This window comes from Pyxicephalus adspersus, chromosome 4 (assembly GCF_032062135.1).
Source record: "Pyxicephalus adspersus chromosome 4, UCB_Pads_2.0, whole genome shotgun sequence".
Taxonomy (NCBI): domain Eukaryota; kingdom Metazoa; phylum Chordata; class Amphibia; order Anura; family Pyxicephalidae; genus Pyxicephalus; species Pyxicephalus adspersus.
Window position 1 is genome coordinate 152,282,665 of NC_092861.1, and position 21,655 is coordinate 152,304,319.

At 39.7% G+C, this 21,655-nt stretch overlaps 1 protein-coding gene across 1 annotated transcript in view; it reads right to left on the bottom strand.

Annotated features, from left to right (window-relative positions):
* Positions 1 to 21,655, bottom strand: part of GLP1R (glucagon like peptide 1 receptor) — a 175,096-nt gene that overhangs the window by 47,295 nt on the left and 106,146 nt on the right. The window contains exons 5-7 of the mRNA XM_072410312.1: positions 17,628 to 17,734; positions 8,853 to 9,006; positions 8,303 to 8,462 (exon numbers count right to left, since the gene is read on the bottom strand). Of these exons, the coding sequence (XP_072266413.1) occupies positions 8,303 to 8,462; positions 8,853 to 9,006; positions 17,628 to 17,734 (421 nt within the window). The remainder of the gene's footprint in view (positions 1 to 8,302; positions 8,463 to 8,852; positions 9,007 to 17,627; positions 17,735 to 21,655) is intronic.

Consider the following 21,655-nt stretch of genomic DNA (forward strand, 5'->3'; position numbering starts at 1 on the left):
AAAAATTTTCTAAACATTTTGTCTAAACATTCAAGCATTGCAAAAATGATCCAAGCTAATCAGCAAAAGAGCCAGGTACAAATGGAGCCTGACCCTAATCAGTCCAGATCCAACACTTTCTTCAACACTTGTTTCCCCTGCTGTCCAACCAGATCTTCCACTCTTACCCGGTAGAAAATTAATGTGCATGGCTATATAGCAATAAATATTGAGTGTAGGTAAAGAGGCAGAGGTGAATAGGCTTCCAGTGCAGATCTCAGTAGCAGACTCCCCACTGCAGATTTCAGCAAAAGACCCCCTTACAGACCTTAATACAGACCCCCATTACAGACCTTAATACAGACCCCCTATTACAGACCTCAATGCAGACCCCAATACAGACCCCATTGCACACCCCAATACATACCACCACTGAAGACCTCAGTACAGACATCCCATTGCAGACCTCAATACAGACCCCCCCATTGCAGACCCCAATACAGACCCCCCATTGCAGACCTCAATACAGACCCCCCCATTGCAGACCCCAATACAGACCCCCCATTGCAGACCTCAATACAGACCCCCCCATTGCAGACCCCAATACAGACCCCCATTGCAAACTTCAATACAGACCCCCTCTGCAGAACTCAATACAGACCCTTTTACAGAAAGCTGCAATAAAATAGAAAATAACTTTGAACACTATTGTGTGTAAAATTAGGCTGTACTATGAAGGGATTAACCAGTATTTCATCATGGACTAGTAAATTTGATCAAGTTCCAGTATTTGATGCCCAGAGTAATATTTAATTAGAAAAAAAAAGTGAATACCCAAAAGGCCCCTATACAGTGCATGAATGGAAACATGTGTCAACATGTGGAACAATGAAGGAAAGAAAAGACAAAATTTATCCAAAGTCTGATTGGCTGAGCTCTGCTTGCATAATCGTTATGTGATTCCATTCCAGCCCTCACTTTATGTTATGAAAGCCGAGCTGTGAATTGATTTTTAAATTGCGAGGTTCCAACCTTTAAATTGCGCGTTCAGTGGACAGCAATTACCTGCCGCTGGCGGACTTTGACTTGTCTGTGACATCTCAGATCATCTTGTGGTGTCAGACGCTCATGAAATCACAAACACAAATATTAGGGCCGACAAGGATATGGAAAGGGGGAAATCTTAACAATTAGTATATTGTGCTATATGTATGTCAGCGGGTGTAATAAATACTGTATGGGGGTTTAATAAAGCGTGAATCTGACAGTCACTAGACTTTCTCTGGTTTATCTTTTCTCCATACTCATGGTTTTCACATGCAGTGATTCATTCTCCACCAGAGGATGTCCAGTGAATGTTAAATTGATTGTGTTTCGAGTAAACTCCTCTATGTACACAAAAACTCATATTTACATCATACATAGTTACATAGTATGTCAGGTTGTAAAAAGACGTAAATCCATCAAGATCAGCCACTAGGGAAATAAACATATCCCAAATATAAAACCCTATGGACATAGCTGATCCAGAGGAAGACAAAAAAATCTCCTGGTACAATTTGCTCCAACAGAGGAAAAGAATTCCTTCCTGATTCCATGAGACAATCGGATGTTCCCTGGATCAGCAGTCTCTGTTATCTTTATATTAAATCCTTAATCCCCAGTTATATTCTGTGCTTCTAGAAATCATCCAGCTTTATCTTAAAGCAATCTATAGAACTTGCTGAAACTACTTCCTGAGGGAGCCGATTCCACATTTTCACAGACCTTACAGTGAAGAATCCCTTCCTTATCCCGAGCTTAAACTTCTTTTCCTCCAGATGCAAAGAGCGCCCCCTTGTGCTTTGTAATGACCTTACAATGAATAATTGGGAAGAGAGTTCTCTATATGGACCATTTATATATTTATACAGGGTGATCATATCCCCTCTTATACGTCTCTTCTCAAGGGAGAATAGATTCCGGTAACCCCGAGTCACACTCAGGGTAGCTAAAAAAATTATAAATAAATACATACCTGGTCCCGCTGGCATCCTCCGGAGTCCTGCCCATCCGATCTCATCCTCTGGCCACGTCCTCTTCCTCCGATCTGTTCCCCGGTGACTATTCTGGCCTTCCGCTGGGAGTACCGGATGACGTCATGCGTGCGGCTGTCATTAGGGGTGCGCCGGGAATTTCAAAATATTTTGTATTGCATTCAACACATAATACCTGTAATATGCAATACACTGGATTTATATCTCTAAAAGCAGAACATTGTCTTTAATGAAAATTTATTTTACAGTATAATACAATATTATGAGTATAATAAAAGTTTGTAACACAAAATCAAAGTCAAAGTTTAATATTAATTATTTTTTAATTTATTTAATGTATTATTTTGACATGATTTTGTGTTTCAAACTTTATTATACTCATACTAATATAATATATACATTTACATAAAAGACAATGTTCTGCTTTTGGACATAGCAATCCAAACAGGAGGGTAATGATGAGAAATAACACGGATATATCCAAATCCAATCTGAATGCATTGTGTGTATTTTTATTTTACATTTATGTATACATATCACTAAGATATAAAATAAAACATTTGTGGAACAACCACTAACACAGCCTTGTTTGTTTTCCCAAAAGAACTATTAGAAGTAATAATGAAGTTATTTCAGAATTGATTTACCAGCAGCCAACGTGCAAATTGGTCAGCGGATTTGTCATTATTATTATTATTATTATTATTTTTCCAGTGGAGAATACAATTATTAGGCGGTTCAATCCAGATGACTATAAAAAAAAACAAATCATCCAAAAAAAAAAAATGAATTACCAAACAAATTTGTATTGAAGAGAGTTTTACATTTGTACCGTTAGATACATTCACTCTCCAAAATGTAAAAACCAAACCAATACAACCTCCTCCCCCCCTCTTCCCCATTTCTGAACCGTGCAACCCAACATAACCTCCATGCACCTCATTCTGCACAAGGAGTTGAATCCTAAGGACCCATCCAGACATTATTATTATTATTAAAATTATTTATTATAATATTATTATTAAATAGGATTTTTATAGCACCAACATATTACTTAGCGCTGTACATTTAATAGGGGTTGCAAATGACAGACAGATACAGACAGTGACACAGGAGGAGGAGAGGACACTGTCTGTATCTGTCTGTCATTTGCAACCCCTTTTTAATGTACAGCGCTACTTAATATGTTGGTGCTATATAAATCCTGTTTATTAATAATGATATATTATTAATAGTGAGGGTTTAGGAGACAGAAGAAGATGGGTAGGTGAGGGGGAAGCGTTGGGGTTGGAGGAATCTTTTAAATAAGCAGAAAGTAGGAGCAAGCCAAATAGGATGAGGAAGACCATGAGGAAGTCATTAGAAGTTCGTTGGAGGAGCAAAGAGATCAACTAAGGGGGGATTTTTCAATCAGGGGAGAAAGGTAAGTGGGACAAGAACTGTGGAGGGATTTGTGTATCAGGTAGGTAGGTAGGTAGGTGGGACAAGAGGTTTGGAGGGAATTAAAGGCCAAGCTTAGGAGATGAATTTGATTCTAAGGTGAAATGGAAGCCAATGAAGAGAACTACAAAGAGAGGCAGCAGGTGGTGGGAAGGCTTTGTATGGGGTAGGTAGGTGGGCAGGCTGTGTATGGGGTAGGTAGGTGGGAAGGCTACACTTGGCACACTACTTCTCAAGTTTCTTCAACACTTCCAAACATAAAGACCGATCATTGAAACCTTGCGCTGCTACTATCACCCGTATTTGAAAATGTCTTCCTATCAGATTCTTTTTAATGTTTGGAAACAAGAAATAGATGAAGCAAGATCTGGTGAGCAGGGTGCATGGCCTATATCAGTCTCACCTAACATGGGGGAACCCTTGAAATAACTTTTAGGTCTCAGGGAACCCCTTCTATAATTATTATATCCACAGATCACAGTATATTAGTGTGGTGGCCATTAGGAAGAATTCCTCTTACAGACAGCCAAAAAAACCATTGGGGTCACTTATACTGACCTGAGAGGTACAAACTGCTCATTTCTCAAGGAACCTCTGGAAGGACCCTGGGTGAGAAACAATGGTCTATACCGGGGGTGCCCACACTTTTTTGGCCTGCGAGCTATTTTTAAAATGAACACCAAGTCAAAATGATCTACCAACAATAAAAACTTTGACTTAATACCTCCTGTGCTCGGTTGCCTTTGGGATCTACCGTTAGATTACGATCCACCTGTTGGGCACCTTTGGACAATTGCTTCAAATCGCTAAATTCTTCAAAACATCTCACAATTCTCTTCTGAGCAGGTGTATTGCTGATCCAGGTTTGCTGGATCACCCAGCTTTACTGATAAATGTGTATCCTCTCCAGCCTTGGAGTGCTTCAATAAATCAGGCCAATGTCTCCCCGGATGTCTCTGGTATCTCAGCATTTATTTTAGCCAAGATTCACCATTCAGCCATAATCATCAACATGATGTCAATTTGAGGAGCTGATACTATTGATGGCCTCCCAGGACGTCATCCATCCACCTGGCACCCGGCAATACCCGGCTGTCCGCATGTCCTGGCAGGGCACCACTAACTTCTCCTTTGCCCTCTTCATGACGATATTCAGCCATCTTAATGGCCGAGATGACATAACTACTTCAATCATTCCAGGCATGTGCATCGGGCGCCGGGATTTCCAGGTATCCTGGATTGTAAAGCTGACACTGCACATGCAGAGGGATCAGGCAGAAAGGAGAGATAATTGCAGAACTTCTCCTGACCCTTTGCATGAAGAAACTTGGCACAATAAGCTTAGTCTTTGGAGCTCCTTTGTCCTCAAGCATTGGGAAGCCACCGAGCTCCCAGAAGTCTGCTGCTGATTGCCTAAATAGAGCCCCCATGCTCCATAGATCAAGGTGAAGAACCCAACTGGGTGGCCAAGGATCCCTCCCAACTCTTCCATTGCCTGGCCCTTTCTGCAATCATGTGCTGCCTTCACATGCAAAAAATGGAACAGGACATTCATGATGGGAAGTTTAATACTTTTTATTGACTTCTTTATTGATTCAGTCAATGATCTCAAATCATTTCAGAAAATTGTGCAAATATTTTAAATAACAGTTTCCAGACAAAGTGACAAATTCATTGTCAGCATTTGGAAATTCTCCTTTTTATTCCCCCCCCCCCCCATGCACATTATTCAAATGCTGGGGAGTTTGATTCCTGGAACGTAACCCTTGCAAAAGCGCAATTACCACGCCAGACTACTAACTACTTTATTTACTTACAGCCCAAAATCTGAAGTTTTAATGTAACATGGAGAAGATAATGTGTATAATTGCCTGGTGGATGCGTATAAAGCACTTAGCTGTACTCCGCACTAATGTTTTTTTTTTTTAAATGAAAGAATTAAGTTTTTAGTTTGCATTTGCATGCTAAATTCATCTAACGCTGTCGTGTTTACAAATTCAAGCAGAATTTTGAAAGAGAGTCATAGACAGAGCCGGAGGTAATTACAACTGAGGTTCAGAGAATAAACTCGTTATGCATGGGGGAGCCTGAACTGCATCGCCCTTGTGGCTGAGCTAACATTTCCATATTAATTATTGTATTGACTGATGTCAATATTGTATTAACTGTGTGTTGTTCATTGCCATGGATTACTGATATATTTATTATGTGTTAGAGCCTAGGGGATCATGTAAAAATGTGATATCTTGAAGTACACCTTAGGAGAGGGGTTCCTTTTTAACCTTTATTACATTTAAATTTGTATTTCCATTAAATTCACCAATTTTTCCAAATGGGGTAATCAGTTAGGAATCCCAATTGCTGAGATATTCGGCCTTATTTAATAAATTATTAATTTACTACAAATGAACGCTCTGCTTCCTTCTTATCACAGCTGCACAGTGGCTGTAGTTTGGGCCTCCTTTAGGCACAAGTAGCCTTCCTTGGCACGTACGTTGAAGGATGTAACACAGGTTTTAATATTATAAATTATTACTAATTGGCAGTTTATGCTTATTCCCATACATCATTTATTATTTATTATACCGGTATATATTATACCGGTATATGGTGCAATGCATTGTTGTACACAGTGGTAACAGAAAGTTCTCTATTATTCAAAGAGATGATTCCAAAGTACAATCTCTTCTGATCCTCCAATCCTAAAATCCAGTCCTAATGCAACCCTATTCCCAACATACACACCAAATCTCAAAGTGTACCCCCGGATTCCATAGTGTACACCCCAAACCCAAAGGGCACCCTCAATCCCCAAGTGCACACTCCAAATCCAAGGTGCCTCTCTCAGTGTGCTCTCAATGTCCATCACAATTCTATAGCGGACCTTAAAGTGCAACCTTCTCAATTCCAAAATACGCCACCCAATCCCAAAGTGCATTCCATATGGATGACAGCTTGCCGGAGTATCAGTTCCCACAAGCCCTGTGATAATACGGTGAATTTTAGGTCACCGATTCCCCATATTGGCCGAGCAGCTCATGCACCGCGTTCAAGGTACAGAGGAGCTCGAGCAGCTGCTGAAGACCCCTTATTGCAGCCCTGAACATGATTGCACAGAGGGCTGAATACTGGATTCAGGGGGCATATTAGGCAACAAAAGGGTAACACGATTTACTTCTTACTTTATATACTTACCTAAAGAACTCTTTATTTCGGAAAAGTGGCTGCACCTCCACATCTGTATGACCAAGCTGTCATCTTACTCAGCCACCACCCTGGTCAGGTTGCAGATTGCAACTGGTTTTCCTAGGAGCTCCAACATGGCAGATGTCGGTAGACAGGTTGGAGGGTGGGCACATGTGCCATACCTAGGTAACATTTCTGAAATGGGCACTTCATCTGCCTGTATGGGATGTAGGAGCTTCAGCTGAATGGGTGCTGTGTTGCAGTAAAAGGCGCTTTTACTGCTCTATAAAGTCTATTATTGCACTTTTAGATTGTTTATTGTTCCTCTGGACATTTCCAGAATGTTCCCTTGCACCACACTGCTACAGATGCCAAGAGGTCACGACCGGTGCCACTCTGCCACATTGTATCTAAAGAAAACGTTGGCAGCCGGAGGGGTACCATTTACCTTTTTATCATTTGTTCAGCTGCAGTTTGTAGAGAATTTGCCCGCGGTGTTCTGCACAGAGCGGGGCGATAACAGATAATAAACAGTTGGATTTGTTGTTTTGTTACCTTTAGGCAGCTGAGAGCGAATTGTGCTGCACAACGAGTTCTTAATCTTTGATTTACACAATAATGGAAATGTTTCCTGTTTAATAAAGAGGGTTCAGGGAACTTTCAGAGCTGATCTTATATTAGACTTGTCTGAATGAGACTTTCAAGAGGACCTGTAAGTGGGTTTGTAGAACAATTCGAAGCCAAGCTAGCAGCTGCTATGCAGCAAACACTGCAAATGTGCCAAAACCAACGGGTTCACTCCATTTAATGTCTTCTCTTTTATATGCAATCTACAGCATGCACAGACAACTTAACTTTCTGCCCTGTGCTGGGGCATTGTTCTGTATATAGATTTGGTGTGTGCAAGCAAAGGGGGTATCTGGCATCATCAGCAACTTCCAGGATCTGGAGGTGAGGGGATCTGGGGCAGCGCAATGTCGGGAAGAAGCCAAATGCAGCAAATGGTTAGCCCTCTTGGCTGGCTGCTGGTACTGGGAATGGCATCTACTACCTGCATGGAGTTTGTATGGCCGGTGTGCGTCACCTGGTGCTGCAGTTTCTCTATAATCTAAAATCATTGTGATTGGTGTAGTGGAATTCTTGTTCCTCATATGGCAGAAAAATTGAATTGTCCATTTCCTTCAAGTTGAGTTTTTGTACAGTGATATCAGTGTTTAAAAAATTCAGTCATTCATTTAAAACCTAATCAAATTTTCAGTTTAAATGAACAAAATACATTTCAGGAGCATCAAACTAAAAATATGCAGCATGTTACTAGTGATTTTTCTGCAAAAAGTGCAAAAGCCTGTCCCCTGCCAGAATGCTGCAGAGAAGGAGCCTTGCCTCTGTATGGAAGCAGTGGCCTGTTTGTAGAGGTCCCATACACCCTCCTATGATTTGAGATCTCTAGCAATGACCCAGCTAGAGGTGTGTTGAACCACTGCAGAGTGACCACTGCTTCTACACAGAGAGAAAAGGTTGTATTAGATATAGAACTCAGTCAGCACGTTATGGCTAATTAGTGGGCCCTAGGTCTGATTCAGCACAACTATATTATTTATCAACCAGTACCCCTACAAGAAATATGCATGGAACCTACAGATCAAAGACTCCCTACTTACCCCAGCCAATGCAGACGTAGACGCGGAAAAGCCTCTGCTCGGAGAAGACCGACAGGACCAGCAAGGTGTGCAGATAGATCCCCTCCACCAGGAGCCAGTAGTAATTGGCCGCCACACAGTACTGCATCATGACGAACACCAACCGGCAGCTGAGCGACTCCTGCAAGAAATAACAGCGCCAAATTCACCAATGCCATATATTCACCAATGCCCTGCACTCCATTCATCAGCTGCCTGCTGGGGGTCTAATTATAAAGATCAGCAGAATAATAACTTTTTATTTTCCCACAACTGTTAGGTGACTTCCAAATTAAAGGAGCGTTCTGCACTGTGACCCCCATATGTGAAGCATTTTTTTAACACATAACAGATGTAATATCCGTCTTGTTGCTGTTGGCAATAGGATTACGTACGAATGAGATCCGCTGGCCCATTGGAATTGTTTTTTCTAATTTGCAGTGGACAACCCACCAACCTACATACAGAATACACAAACACTCTATATACATATAATATACATATAATATACATTTCGGGGGTCATGGGATACCTGGTAGGAGATGAGCCCTTCCCATTGATTGTCATTTATGGCGATATTATACATCCACTTCAGGACGGAATCCTTTATAAAGACCGAGATGGCTCTCAGGATGAAGGAGGTGAACAGGTTCAGGTGAATGTAGTTTCTGGTACAGTGGAGATGTCTGCAGGGAAAAATATAGAAAGGTTCCCCATCAGAGACAATACTGGTGGTGTCCATGTCAGCTTTCTCTTTTTATCAATATGAATTTAAAGCATAAATGTTACTGAGATCAGCTCAACATCTTCATCATTGGTAGAGGTGACCGAACTTCAAAAAATGTTAGGAAGTTATAAACCATAAAGAACATAAAGAAGCAAATTAAGCACAATTGTGTCAAATGATTTAGGAGCTCCCGGCTGATGATGACACGATCGGGCCAATGGACAAACTGAGCCGCTAACAAGGCTACCAGGTAAACCAAGATGGTGGAACTTGGTGGAGCTGGCAGTCAAGCTAAGGGGCTTATGGGACACATAGAAGACAAACAGCCTTGTGAGCAGCCTTTTGTCCCTTTTTTAGGATGCCTTTGGGATTTGAAATGGTCCAAAAAAATTGGTTTTGGTCTGAATTCAACATTAGCAAGATCAACTTTAACTTGGGGGTGCCATTTTTGTCCCGAAGATGATATTGGTCTCGATATATCTAGTTTCCATACTTTCATTAACCCAGAACATGTTTTTCCCCCTCCTACTAGAATGTAAGCTCTTCGGGGCAGGGTCCTCTCCTCCTCCTGTGTCATTGTCATTTGCAACCCCTATTTAAAGTACAGCGCTGTTTAATATGTTGGCACTATATAAATCCTATTTTAATTATTAATAACAATGTATGAATCACATAAGTTAGAGTAAAAGAAAGCCCCTATTCTATGTTTATACTCCGGGTCAGTACCAAGTGAAGAATCTAAATCTTGTTCAGATTTTTCTTTAAATATGAAGACACCAAATCTTCAGCCGTGACCTGAGTAGGTTTTCTTGTCTATAGGAACATAGGTGTCACAAACTGAATCCATTTAATCAATGTCGTGCCCAACAACCTTACATGTGTGTCCCCACCACCCAATGCTGCCATTGGTTATGGAAAGTGATGATTGTTGACCAACTAAACAAAAACATGGGTAAGTTTCCTGAACACGCAAGATAAAAGTCCTCCCCCATCTTTTTGTTTAGTTGGTCAACATCTGTTACTTTCCATAACAAATGGCAGCATTGGGTGATGGGGACACACATGTAAGGTTGTTCGGCACGAAATTGATTAAATGGAGTTGGTTTGTGATATCTAACAGTTCTTCTTTCCAATGATTACCTTGTGCCATGGCTGACTAAGATGCCATAAAAGGTTGGTGGATTGGCCCATGGATGTTTGAGATGAGGGTTGGAATGAGTGCAATTATTTGGTTTATCAATCCCAGCATCACCAAGAGAAAAGTGTTTTTATAAGTAGTTATAGGGAGAATCATGAAAGCAAATTAAATATCAAACTATCTTCAAGTTGCCAAAACATTTCCATCTAATGTGTCCCAACTGATTTGCCCCTGACATTGTCCTGAACTCAGAATATCAAACCCATTTTTATAGAGGGAAAGCTTCTATCTGGCCAGGCTGATTCCGGTAATAGGTCATAGCAATGTAATGTAGCGGTGAGTCTGATTTGGGATCTGTTCATAAAAAAAGATGGCGGCAGCTGTAGAACTGAAGTGGGTAGGTTGTATCTTCTGTGTTTAAAAATTGGCAAATGTTCATAACCACAGAGGGTAAAGCCATCTCTTTGCCCCTGCTTTGCTGTACCTATTGACAAATTTAAATCTGCCTGCAAAGTTTACACCCTGAAATGGTTAAATGATGGAATTATGTATTGCAGAGCAGAAAATGTGACAGATTTCCATTCTATACTCCTAAAGTGTTATAAAGAAAATCAGCGGGTGTCTCGGCTCTCCACATTCTACCCATTTGGAGACCCTTTAACATTAATATCCAGAATCATCATATTTAATTGTTTTCATTGAAAATGTCCCAACATATAAATGTTTTATCCCCACCTAATAACTATCTTTCCAAAATACTGAACTTCTTATTGCGGCATTAAAGAAGTAGGGCTCCAGGACCCCCGAAATGTGTTTGCAAGACAGTTTTTTACTTTCAGAAATACTGTTTTTACATTGCAACCTTTTCAATAAAAATCATTGAGCAATAGAGAGAAGTGATGTTTTCTCTGATGGATCTTACGGACCCATTTAAAAGCAATGTTTTTTGTAAAACATCAAACTTGTAAACTGACATAAAATGTTCACTTTATTTCATCACCAGTCCTGATCATAAAGGAGGACAAATGGCCATGTCATGCACCAGACGTGGCATGTGTACCACCTATGTATTTATATCGGAAGGAGGCTATCATTACATTTGTGTGCCAGCAGAGAAGGTGATAAAACTGAATATAAACACAAGGAAAATTTGCCTTTTTATTAAGAGATGTAATGATATACTGTGTAAAATGGACATGCAGGCTTGGCCTCAGAAGATGGTGCTCCAGCCTTTAGGAGAAACTTTTATTTGAAGGGGTAATACTCCATACAAAATTTCTGCATTTGCAAGATGTCTGTGGGTTTCCTTCCATGAATTGCTCATTTCAAATCCCCTGCTGCCTTTTAATGGGATTATAATCGGAGGTTTTACAAGGCTAGTCCATTTCTTTATTCTGAACCATTCCTTGGTGGATTTTTTAATGTGCTTCAGATCAATATTCTCCAAATTCTATCAAATTCTCCAATTTTAAATCAGATATCCTCACATTCTCATCTAGTATATCTGATATGCAGAATTAATGATTGATCTGATGACTGAAAACTATCTAGACCTTAAAGAAGCAAAGCAACACCAAACCATACCATTGCAAGCACCAAGTTTCACTGCTAGTTAGCGTTTGGACTTTACCTCAATTCCTTTTATTATTTTATTTATTCCTAATAAAAGGAATGGAGGAGCTCAGCTATGAGGAGAGATTAGCTGAACTGAATCTATTCTCCCTTGAGAAGAGACGTATAGGGGGGATATGATCACCCTGTATAAATATATAAATGGTCCATATAGAGAACTCTCCTCCCAATTATTCACTGTATAATCATTACAAAGCACAAGGGGGCGCTCTTTGCGTCTGGAGGAAAAGAAGTTTAAGCTCCGGATAAGGAAGGGATTCTTCACTGTAAGGTCTGTGAAAATGTGGAATCGGCTCCCTCAGGAAGTAGTTTCAGCAAGTTCTATAGATTGCTTTAAGAAAAAGCTGGATGATTTCTAGAAGCACAGAATATAACTGGGGATTAAGGATTTAAAGTAAAAATAACAGAGACTGCTGATCCAGGGAACATCCGATTGCCTGATGGAATCAGGAAGGAATTTTTTTCCCCTGTTGAAGCAAATTGTACCTGGGGTTTTTTTTGCCTTCCTCTGGACCAACTATGTCTTATAGGGTTTTATATCTGGGATGTTTATTTCCCTAGTGGTTGAACTTGATGGACTTTTTTCAACCCAACCTACTATGTAACTATGTATCTATATAATCTATATGTTGAATGGAAAACTGTAGTTCTGCTCATATGTTCTTCCTGGACAGCAAATGCTTTTTCCTGGCACCTCCCATACAGGTAACAATTTCTTTCTGATTGTAGATACATTTTAACATCAGATGTTGCAAGATTTACCTAAATATCCCCTGGTGAATTTCGGGATTCATGGAGATTCTATTTGGCATTGAGTGTTCAACTCTTTGGGTTAATTTGATGGTCAAATCAGCAGTCATTTAAAATCTTTACCGCTTGTAGATTATTTCTGACTGTGGAATCATTTAACATTTTTTGCTAATTTCCTTAAACACCTTTTTTGATCTTTTCTTGATAACCCAACACAAGTCAAGTGGACCACCAGTCCTTACATTTCTGAGGTTTATATTAGATAATTATATTCTCCTTCATGCTCCCGAGGAAGGTTCATAATATTGGCACCTAAACAGGAACACTTGGTTCTAATTTCATGGATTTGAAGTGGTGGGGAATGTATGGGGTGTACATACTTTTTTCCACATAATAAATCTAAAATGATTTGCATCAGTGATTCCCAACTGGGGTTCCTCCAGAGGTATTCCTTAAGCTGTGGCTGATTGAACTCCCATCTGATGGTGCTCGGCCAAGTTCCAAATCTAAGGCCTTTCGACAAACCAACCTACAAGACTCCAAAGATCTTTTTGCTGTCCATAACGGTGGACTTCTGACCGCCAATATAAGGAAAATTTTCCCCACTGACCCCAAATTAATTTGTTTTAAAAGAGGTTCCCAAGACTTTTCCAATTCAATAAAACTAAGTTAAAATTAAACACATTTTACAGTTTTTAAAGGATTCCTTTTGGTTAAGTAGGTTGGGAGATGTTGATTTAGATGAATTTAGAGAATGAAAGTCAATATTATTTTCTATTTGTTGGAGAATATAACTTTTATCTGTAGCACTGTTTTAACAAAGATCTAATGTTTTTCTGTTGAGAAAGTCTCCGATTTCCATACAGACTTTTTCATAGGACCGTATGTCATTATTGAAAAAATATGGAGAGCTTTTCAGATACAATAAGCAGCTGCCGGATGTTCAATAACCAGCATATAATTCAATTCTTGGAAGTCCTAACAAATGACACTTTGATTGCAACCTTCACATATTGCATGATATAGACGTCACACCTTGGGAATAACATTATTCCATCTCTGGAAGAAGGGGGGGATACTTTTTATATGAAAAGTGTTTTACACCTGCATCCTTCCACCCACAGGATGATTACCTGAACCGCCTGGGGTAGCATTGAGCCCCGATGGCACATGTCAATTATATACACAAGGAGCAGGAATTATATCGGGGATGCACATTAATCATCTGTCACTGCAACATTGCTACTGGATTGGGAAAAGAAAGGCACAAGCTTATCAAGCTTAACCCATTGCTATCTTTGATTGTGCTGATTCAATAAAAGACAAAGCAAAGCAACAGAATTCAATGTAAAGCATCAAAACACCAAACAAAGTAACTGAGTTCCTGGTAAACCATTACAAAGCGGAAAAAGAAATTAAGAATGAAGCTAAACGCTGCAAGCAAATACACAAATGTCTCACCAAGGATCCAATAGTTTAAGTAAAAAAAGCCATTGATGCACCATCAGAAAAAGAAAGACTTGAAATCTTTACAAATCAAATATAAACTGTTATGTAAAAATGCAGCACAAATCCTTCCTGACTCCAAGTATAATAAAATGACATGCTCGGAATAATCATGCCTTGCAATTTAAATTCTTCTGCAGCCATACTTCCAGTTTTCTCTTGATATTTCCATATCCTTTATTAGTTAACATGAGTTATTAGAAATGAAAGCTTTTGGGGTTTGCCTTCTTTCATCTTTATAAAGATCTATGTAAAGTTTGGAGAAAGAATCTCAGAAAATCCTCAAAGCTTTCATTTCCAATAACTTAACTAACAAAGGAAATCACAACTACAAACTTTCTGAATTCATGTCTGACATTGCACAAAACTCTAATACTTAATATTTCTTCTAAATCAGCTTTTTTCATTCCTTTAACATGAGGGAACCCTTGAAATAACTTTCAGGTCTTTGGAGACCCCTTTCTATAATTCCTTTATCCACAGATCAAAGTATATTAGTGTGGTGGTCAGTGGGAAGAATTCCTCTTACATTGCTGGCCATTTGGAAGAATGTCACCCTTACAGATAGCCAAAAACATCATTGGGGTCACATTGGGGTTACCCTGGTTGGGTAACACTGCTCTAAATAATCGTTTAATCTGTTCATAATAAATTTCACAGCCTGATAGCCCTCAGGATTCCTTTCTGTGTTGGTGCAAAAATGTTCTCCATTTGGCTGTACTTCTACATTCCCTCAGTAAGTACAACTTCTGCGCTTTGTGCTATAAGGACACATGCTTTTATATTTCCTAAACATTGCTACAAATCCTAAGACCCCCTGTCAATAATTTGGTGTTCATTAGAAAGGAGCCACTTTTAATCTACCTGAACTGAACGCAGCCTTTGTGAAACATTTTTAGTTCCTACTTTTGCTGATAAGAGATATCCATAGTGGGCCAGTGGGGTGCGGCAAAGCACTAAACTGGTGCTAAAATGAAAGCTCATGAGAAGAATCTCCGTGTTCGTGAATGTTTCTGAACCCCAGGAACCTGCAAGCTGTGCAGGAGAATCTGAGGACTGCAACAACTTATTGGAAATTACAATGGAACTAAACCTTTGCTGGGGTGCATGAAGTTTTGTCCTAAATATGTATAAACATCGCATTTCCAAATTATGGCAGCCATACCTCCTATTATACCCTCCTACAAAGCTAACTAAGGCTTGCTGATTCTTGCTTTAATGCCTTTATTTCGGTAAACCATGACATTTTTCCTTCAGCTATTGGACATGGCCACTGGAGCTACAATAAAGCTGATTGCCTTCCAAAGAAAAATTCACTTAGCCTAGTGAATATGGTGCAAATTCACTTTGCGATTAATACCCAACCACGTGCAAGGAACTCCACATGATTGGATGGTTGGAATCATTCACTTTGCTAAGCAAACAGCTGTTATTCCTTTAGTAATCCAACCCCACTGACTCAGCATGCAGTTCCAATCCTACTTCTATCGGAGTAGAAGAAGAAGAAGATGAGTAGTCCAAGTGTTTTATGCTGCACTGCACAGGATGTAGGGCCCCAAAAAAGTGCCAGGAAAAGTTGTTTTTGAACTACAAATCCATGCAAAGTTTTTTTTACCTAAAACAAAAACTAATTTTTTACTGCAATTTTTAATTTTAAAAGATGAAAATCTTGTGTAACAAAAAGTTACTAGGAGTTTAGCTTTGTTTAACACATGGAACCTGATTTATTAAAGATCTCCAATGCTGAAGAGAATACACTTTCATTTGTGAATCTGAGTGATCCAGCAAACCTGGAATGAATCTTGTCCAGTGTTCAAAACATTTGCTAGCAAATGACTTTCCAGGTTTGCTGGATCACCTAGCTTCACTGATGAAAGTGTATCCACTCCAGACTTGAAGAGCTTTAATAAATCAGAGCTATTAAGAGGATATTATGGTGGTTCCCTCTTGGTTCTCAGGGGACCCCCACTCACAAAACCCCCAGAATGTTGCAAGAGGTAGATAAATGAAAGCGGTGCAATGATACATGGAGTATTTTTGGAGTTACCTGCATGATTTAGCATAGGGTACAACATATCCTTTAACAATGAATTGATTTAAATGTTACATATCATTTACAATAGTGAATATATTTTTTAATTATTTTTAACATATAATTCAGTTATCTTTTTCATTACACGTTTGGAAAATTATGTTTTTTTCTGCGGGATGTAGCTGATGTGCAGCCTGGAAGCTCTTTGTAAAATTTTAAGGTAATATTGATCCCAAAGTTTAGATTTGAATTTAAGAAATTAGAAGCTGAAATCATAATCTGTTTCAGAGTTATTTTTGGCGCTTCATACTTGGGTAGGTTGAAAAACATCCATAAAGTTCAATCACTAGGAAATAAACATATCCCAGATATAAAACATAGACATAGTTGATCCAGAGGAAGGCAATAAAAAAAACTCCAACAGGAAAAAAAATCCTTCTCGATCCCACTAGATTCAGTTATATGAAATGCTTCTGAAAGATAGAGAACAAACCAACCGGAAAGGAAATATTTGCCGTAAGATGTTGGTTGAGCACCCTTAGGCTAACAGCCATTGCCATCATGTCCTTCCTTCTATTATGGATAGGTGTTTGACCCATCATCTCATCCCAGGCCCGTCAGTCATTTCCCAAATCACTCCTAAAACTTCATTGTTGCTTTGTAACATGCACTTATTTTGGAGCACATTTTAGATTCTATCTGGCTCAGAAATTTGCACATTTCAGAAGTTAAACTTTAAATGGTTCAGCCAAACCACAACAAAAATTCACAAACCTCCATTCACAAAATGTAATTTCCCTTCATATAATGTTCTCCAAGAATTAGATCCTTTAGGGCTCTTTAGCAAATTATATATATACATAGACACCCAAGCATTGGTTTGGCACAGATAATAGAACACTGTTTATTAGCTAATGGATATTATATTTCAGAAATGGAGACAAGACTGTGAGCAGGTTATGATATGCTGTGCAAATAAAACTCTAGGAAGGTCTTTGGTTGCACTGCTTTTATAATTATACAATTCAGTTAGCTCTACATGCCATGTACAATGATGTGCCATACGGTGTATGTGTGTGGTTTTGTTCCACTAATGGTGGAGCCACGCCATAAATCCCAACTTTTTATTATGTCAAGAATAGGTAAGCTGGCTTCATACCCCCAATGCAATGTTCAATGTATGGTACTCCAGTCGGGTGATGTACAGACCAGACTGGATATATGTTATTATGATATATATAAATAATTATGTATAAAATCTGATTTATATCAATACATAAATATTAATCTCACTAAAAAACCTGTGAGCTTAAACCTCTTTCTTTCATCTCCATCCATAAATGTATAACTAGCTCGGAATACAATTGGAGCTATACAATAGGAATCTTCCAAATATTCAGTTTTAGGTCCACCAGCAGAGTTGTATGACATCTCCAATGCAAAAACCTTATTTTGTATTTTTCCATATATTTCTTAATGGTGATAAAAAGGAATTATTCATCTAATATGGGGTGCAGATTACCTGAATATCACCAGGATGATGGAAGCGATGATCAGAGCTGAAAAGGACAGAGAGTATCCGATGGTGTATATAATGGAAAGAGCGGAGAGCTCCTCCTCCGGCTGCACCTGAAGGTATAATATAGAAAGACAATACTTCATATTTTATACTATTCATACGACACACCACAATTTACAACAATATTTTACATATTATTAATCTTATGCTTTTTTTATACCATTGTTATCCTGAAAACCCATTTCAATAATTTTCAGGTCTTGGGGAACCCCTGTTAAAAGTTATTCATCTGGAAAATGATCAGAAGACCAATCTAACAGACAGCTAATAATTTAATTAATGTTTTACGGATGGCTCTGTCAGGTGGTACTGGAATTGGGCGGAAATCATCATGGGAGATCAGCCGCAGCTTAAGCAACCTCTGGAGGAACCCTAGGATCCCCAGAACCCAGCTTGAGCAATAGCTGGAATATGGATGCACAAACTACATAGACTACAGAGCAAAGCATAGCTTAGCACATGGCTATTTCAGGGAATCATAATATTCTTACATTTTTCTTAACATAGAATAAAAAAAGAACACATCAATAAATATTGTTATCCCATTTACATTTCTACATTTTCCAGATTCACTTTTGTTAACACCTGTGGCACTTTGTTCTCAATACTGAAATATGTAATGCAAAGATGCATTTATTGATGCCAGTTCAAGTACCAGAGACCATTAATTTGTACATGACATTCCTCTCTCTTGGTTTGCTTCCTATCTGTCTGACCGCTCCTTTCAAGTTTCTTTCCATGGTAATTCCCCCTCCCCCACTCTCCTCCATGTTGGTGTTCCCCAAGGGTCAGTCCTTGGACCGGTTCTCTTTTCTCTGTACACCTCCTCTCTCGGTAGTCTCATATCCTCCTTTGGCTTACATCTGTATGCTGATGACACTCAAATCTATCTGTCCCCCCCTGACCTGTCTCCCTCAGTCCTGGATAAGGTCTCATGCTGCCTGTCAGCCATATCATCATGGATGTCTGACCCATTCCTGAAACTCAACCTGGATAAAGGGGAACGCCTCATCATCAAATTCCAAATCCCCCCCTGACATATATCTAACTGTTATAACACTGTTATCCCCCCTCCCCTCAGGCACGTTGTCTTGGGTTCACCTTCCATTCTGCCCTCTCATTTACTCCCCATATTCAGAACATTTCCAGGTCCGGTCACTTTCACCTATGCAACATCTCCAAAATCCGCCCCTACCTGTCCCTTGAGACCACCAAACTCCTTGTACACGCTCTTATCATCTCTCGTCTGGACTACTGTAACCTCCTCCTCTCTGGTATTCCACTAACCCGACTCTCTCCTCTACAATCTATTATGAATGCTGCAGCCAGACTCATCCATCCTTCCCACCTACCTACCCCATACACAGCCTTCCCACCTACCTACCTACCCCATACACAGCCTTCCCACCGCTCCTCCTCCACTGCATCTCTTTGTAGTTCTCTCCATTGGCTTCCATTTCACCTTAGAATCAAATTCATCTCCTGTGCTTTGCCTTCAAATCCCTCCACAGTTATTGCCCCACTTACATCTCTGACCTGGTAGGAAAATACTCCCCCTGCCGCTCTCTCCCCTCCTCCAATGACCTACTAATGACTTCCTCACTCATAACCTCATCACACGCACGGCTCCAAGACTTTTCTAGAGCTGCTCCAACTCTCTGGAATGGTCTTCCTCGTCCTATTCGGCTTATTCCTACTTTCTGCTCATTTAAAAGAGCCCTCAAAACCCAACGCTTCACCCTCACCTACCTGTCTACTTCTGTCTCCTAAACCCTCACTACTTCCCACCATTCCATATCCCCTCCTATTGTGTGATACTTCCCCCACCTCCTAGATTGTAAGCTCTTCGGGGCAGGGTCCTCTCCTCCTCCCGTGTCACTGTCTGTATCTGTCGGTCATTTGCATCCCCTATTGTACAGCGCTGCGTAATATGTTGGCGCTATATAAATCCTGTTTAATAATATTAATAATAATGATAATTATATTAATTCCAGGCCAATCTATAGACTTGGTAACCCCCCCAAACCAGCACCCACCCACACACCTAAATTGGTTCTGATCTGCATCCACAGCAGACCTCTGCCAGGTGAATGTTAAGGATTGCTGTTAGGGGTTTGCTGTGCAGGAATTACATTTGAAGGTTTTTTGTTGTGTTTACATGTTTAATAAAGTCGTGTTTTGGTCACTTTTGTCTCTTTTATGTATTTGCAACAAAAATGTATTTTCTGTGTTTTTTGGGTACATAACTTTTACACATGGTATAATTATTTTTACACTTCTTCCTTCATAAGTTGTTTGGATCTGGTAATTGGGGATCCTATTTCCTATGCAGCATTGCAGCAAGAGATTACTTCTAATAGGAAAACAATTGCAATCATTTATTGAGAGGTTGCAGGAACCAGCTGGACATATTTGCATTGATAATTGCTAAGCCTCCATAGATAGGAAGTCTCGTGGCACACATGTGATGTAACGTCACATCAATACTGCTTTAAACACAATGAGATTGATTCAATGAAGGAATATAATATCTTAAATGTAATATCGTCACTAAGCAAAGTGGCTAACCCCTTGCAACAGATACTTATATTTGCTTACACAATGTGATATAGCTTTGCTGATCTCAACTGTCCAATCATTTTTTTTTTGTTTTTTTCTGCATTATCATCACATTCAATAAAATAAATGGTGTATCCCTTACCAGAATATATTTTACAATGCTAAAATAAGACTTCATATAGCTTTAGTAAATCAAAGCAAATGCGCTTGCACTGGGGTGATTTACTAAAGAAAATTTAGGCTGTTCACTTATCAAGGTGAATGATCACCTTACAATGGATAATTCATTTATGTGAATGTAGGGATAATTCACAAGGATGCCCAAACACATGTATGGAAATCTAAATCTAGCGCATGCAAAAGGCTGGATGGGTGAAGTCGGCAGAGATCTATTCCATGTACTAATCTGAAATATGCCTTGCACGGTGATCATTTAACTTAGTACGTGAACAGACGAAATTCTGTTAGCTTTCTTCATTGTGTTTACAACCTCCGCCACTGAGTAGGTAAGAGCGAGAATGCCTCTGGCATTATCATGAAAATTTCCTCGAACCTCCGATGGTTCTGCAAAATTACGGTGAACCGTTTTAGCAAAACCATCGGAAGATTGAAGAAACTATAAGAAGATGATTCACACCATTCCCTGGGAATGGTCCTGTTTGCGATCCCTGTGCCGGGGCTGCATTCATTGAGAAGATCCCCAGCACTAGAAGGTAAATAACCTCTAGTGCTGGGGATCACACACTCTTCTCAACTCCATTGAGAGTTCTTCTGCAGTTCCACTGCAATCCCCGGGGACTAGAGGTTAATTAACCTCTAGTGCCCCGGGATCACGGTAGATTCTCAGAGCTCTGGGAATCCTGTTTGTGATCCCTGGCACTAGAGGTTAAATAGGGACAAGTATTCCCATTTAAAACCTCTAGTGCTCCCTGATTGGCAGAGGACATCTTTCTTCAGCCAATCAGAGAGTACTAGAGGTTTTGAATGGGGAATCTTATAACCCATTTAACCTTTAGTGTCGGGGATCTCACAATGAGCTGATCAATGAATGCAGCCTGCTTTTTTTAATTTGAGCTCAATTGGCAAATTTACACTGGCCATTCTCGCTTACAATTTCGATAAGCGAGAACAGACGAATTTGCCGTGAGATCCAGTTTTAAACCCGCTTGCTCATCCCTACTACTGAGTGCAGAGGGTCTACAAGCCTAATATTTGATCATTTTAGTTCCTGGGGATTACTATGGACCCTCGCTATCACTAAAGGCCAGCAGTTCCAGCACTGAAGCTGTCCAGAACCCAAAAGATCTTCTGCATTCCAATGCCATTGCTATTATCGTATATATTTCCAAAATGGCACCTTGGACTCCAGTAGTTAAATTAGCCAATAAATGGTATCGCTTAAACTCCATACT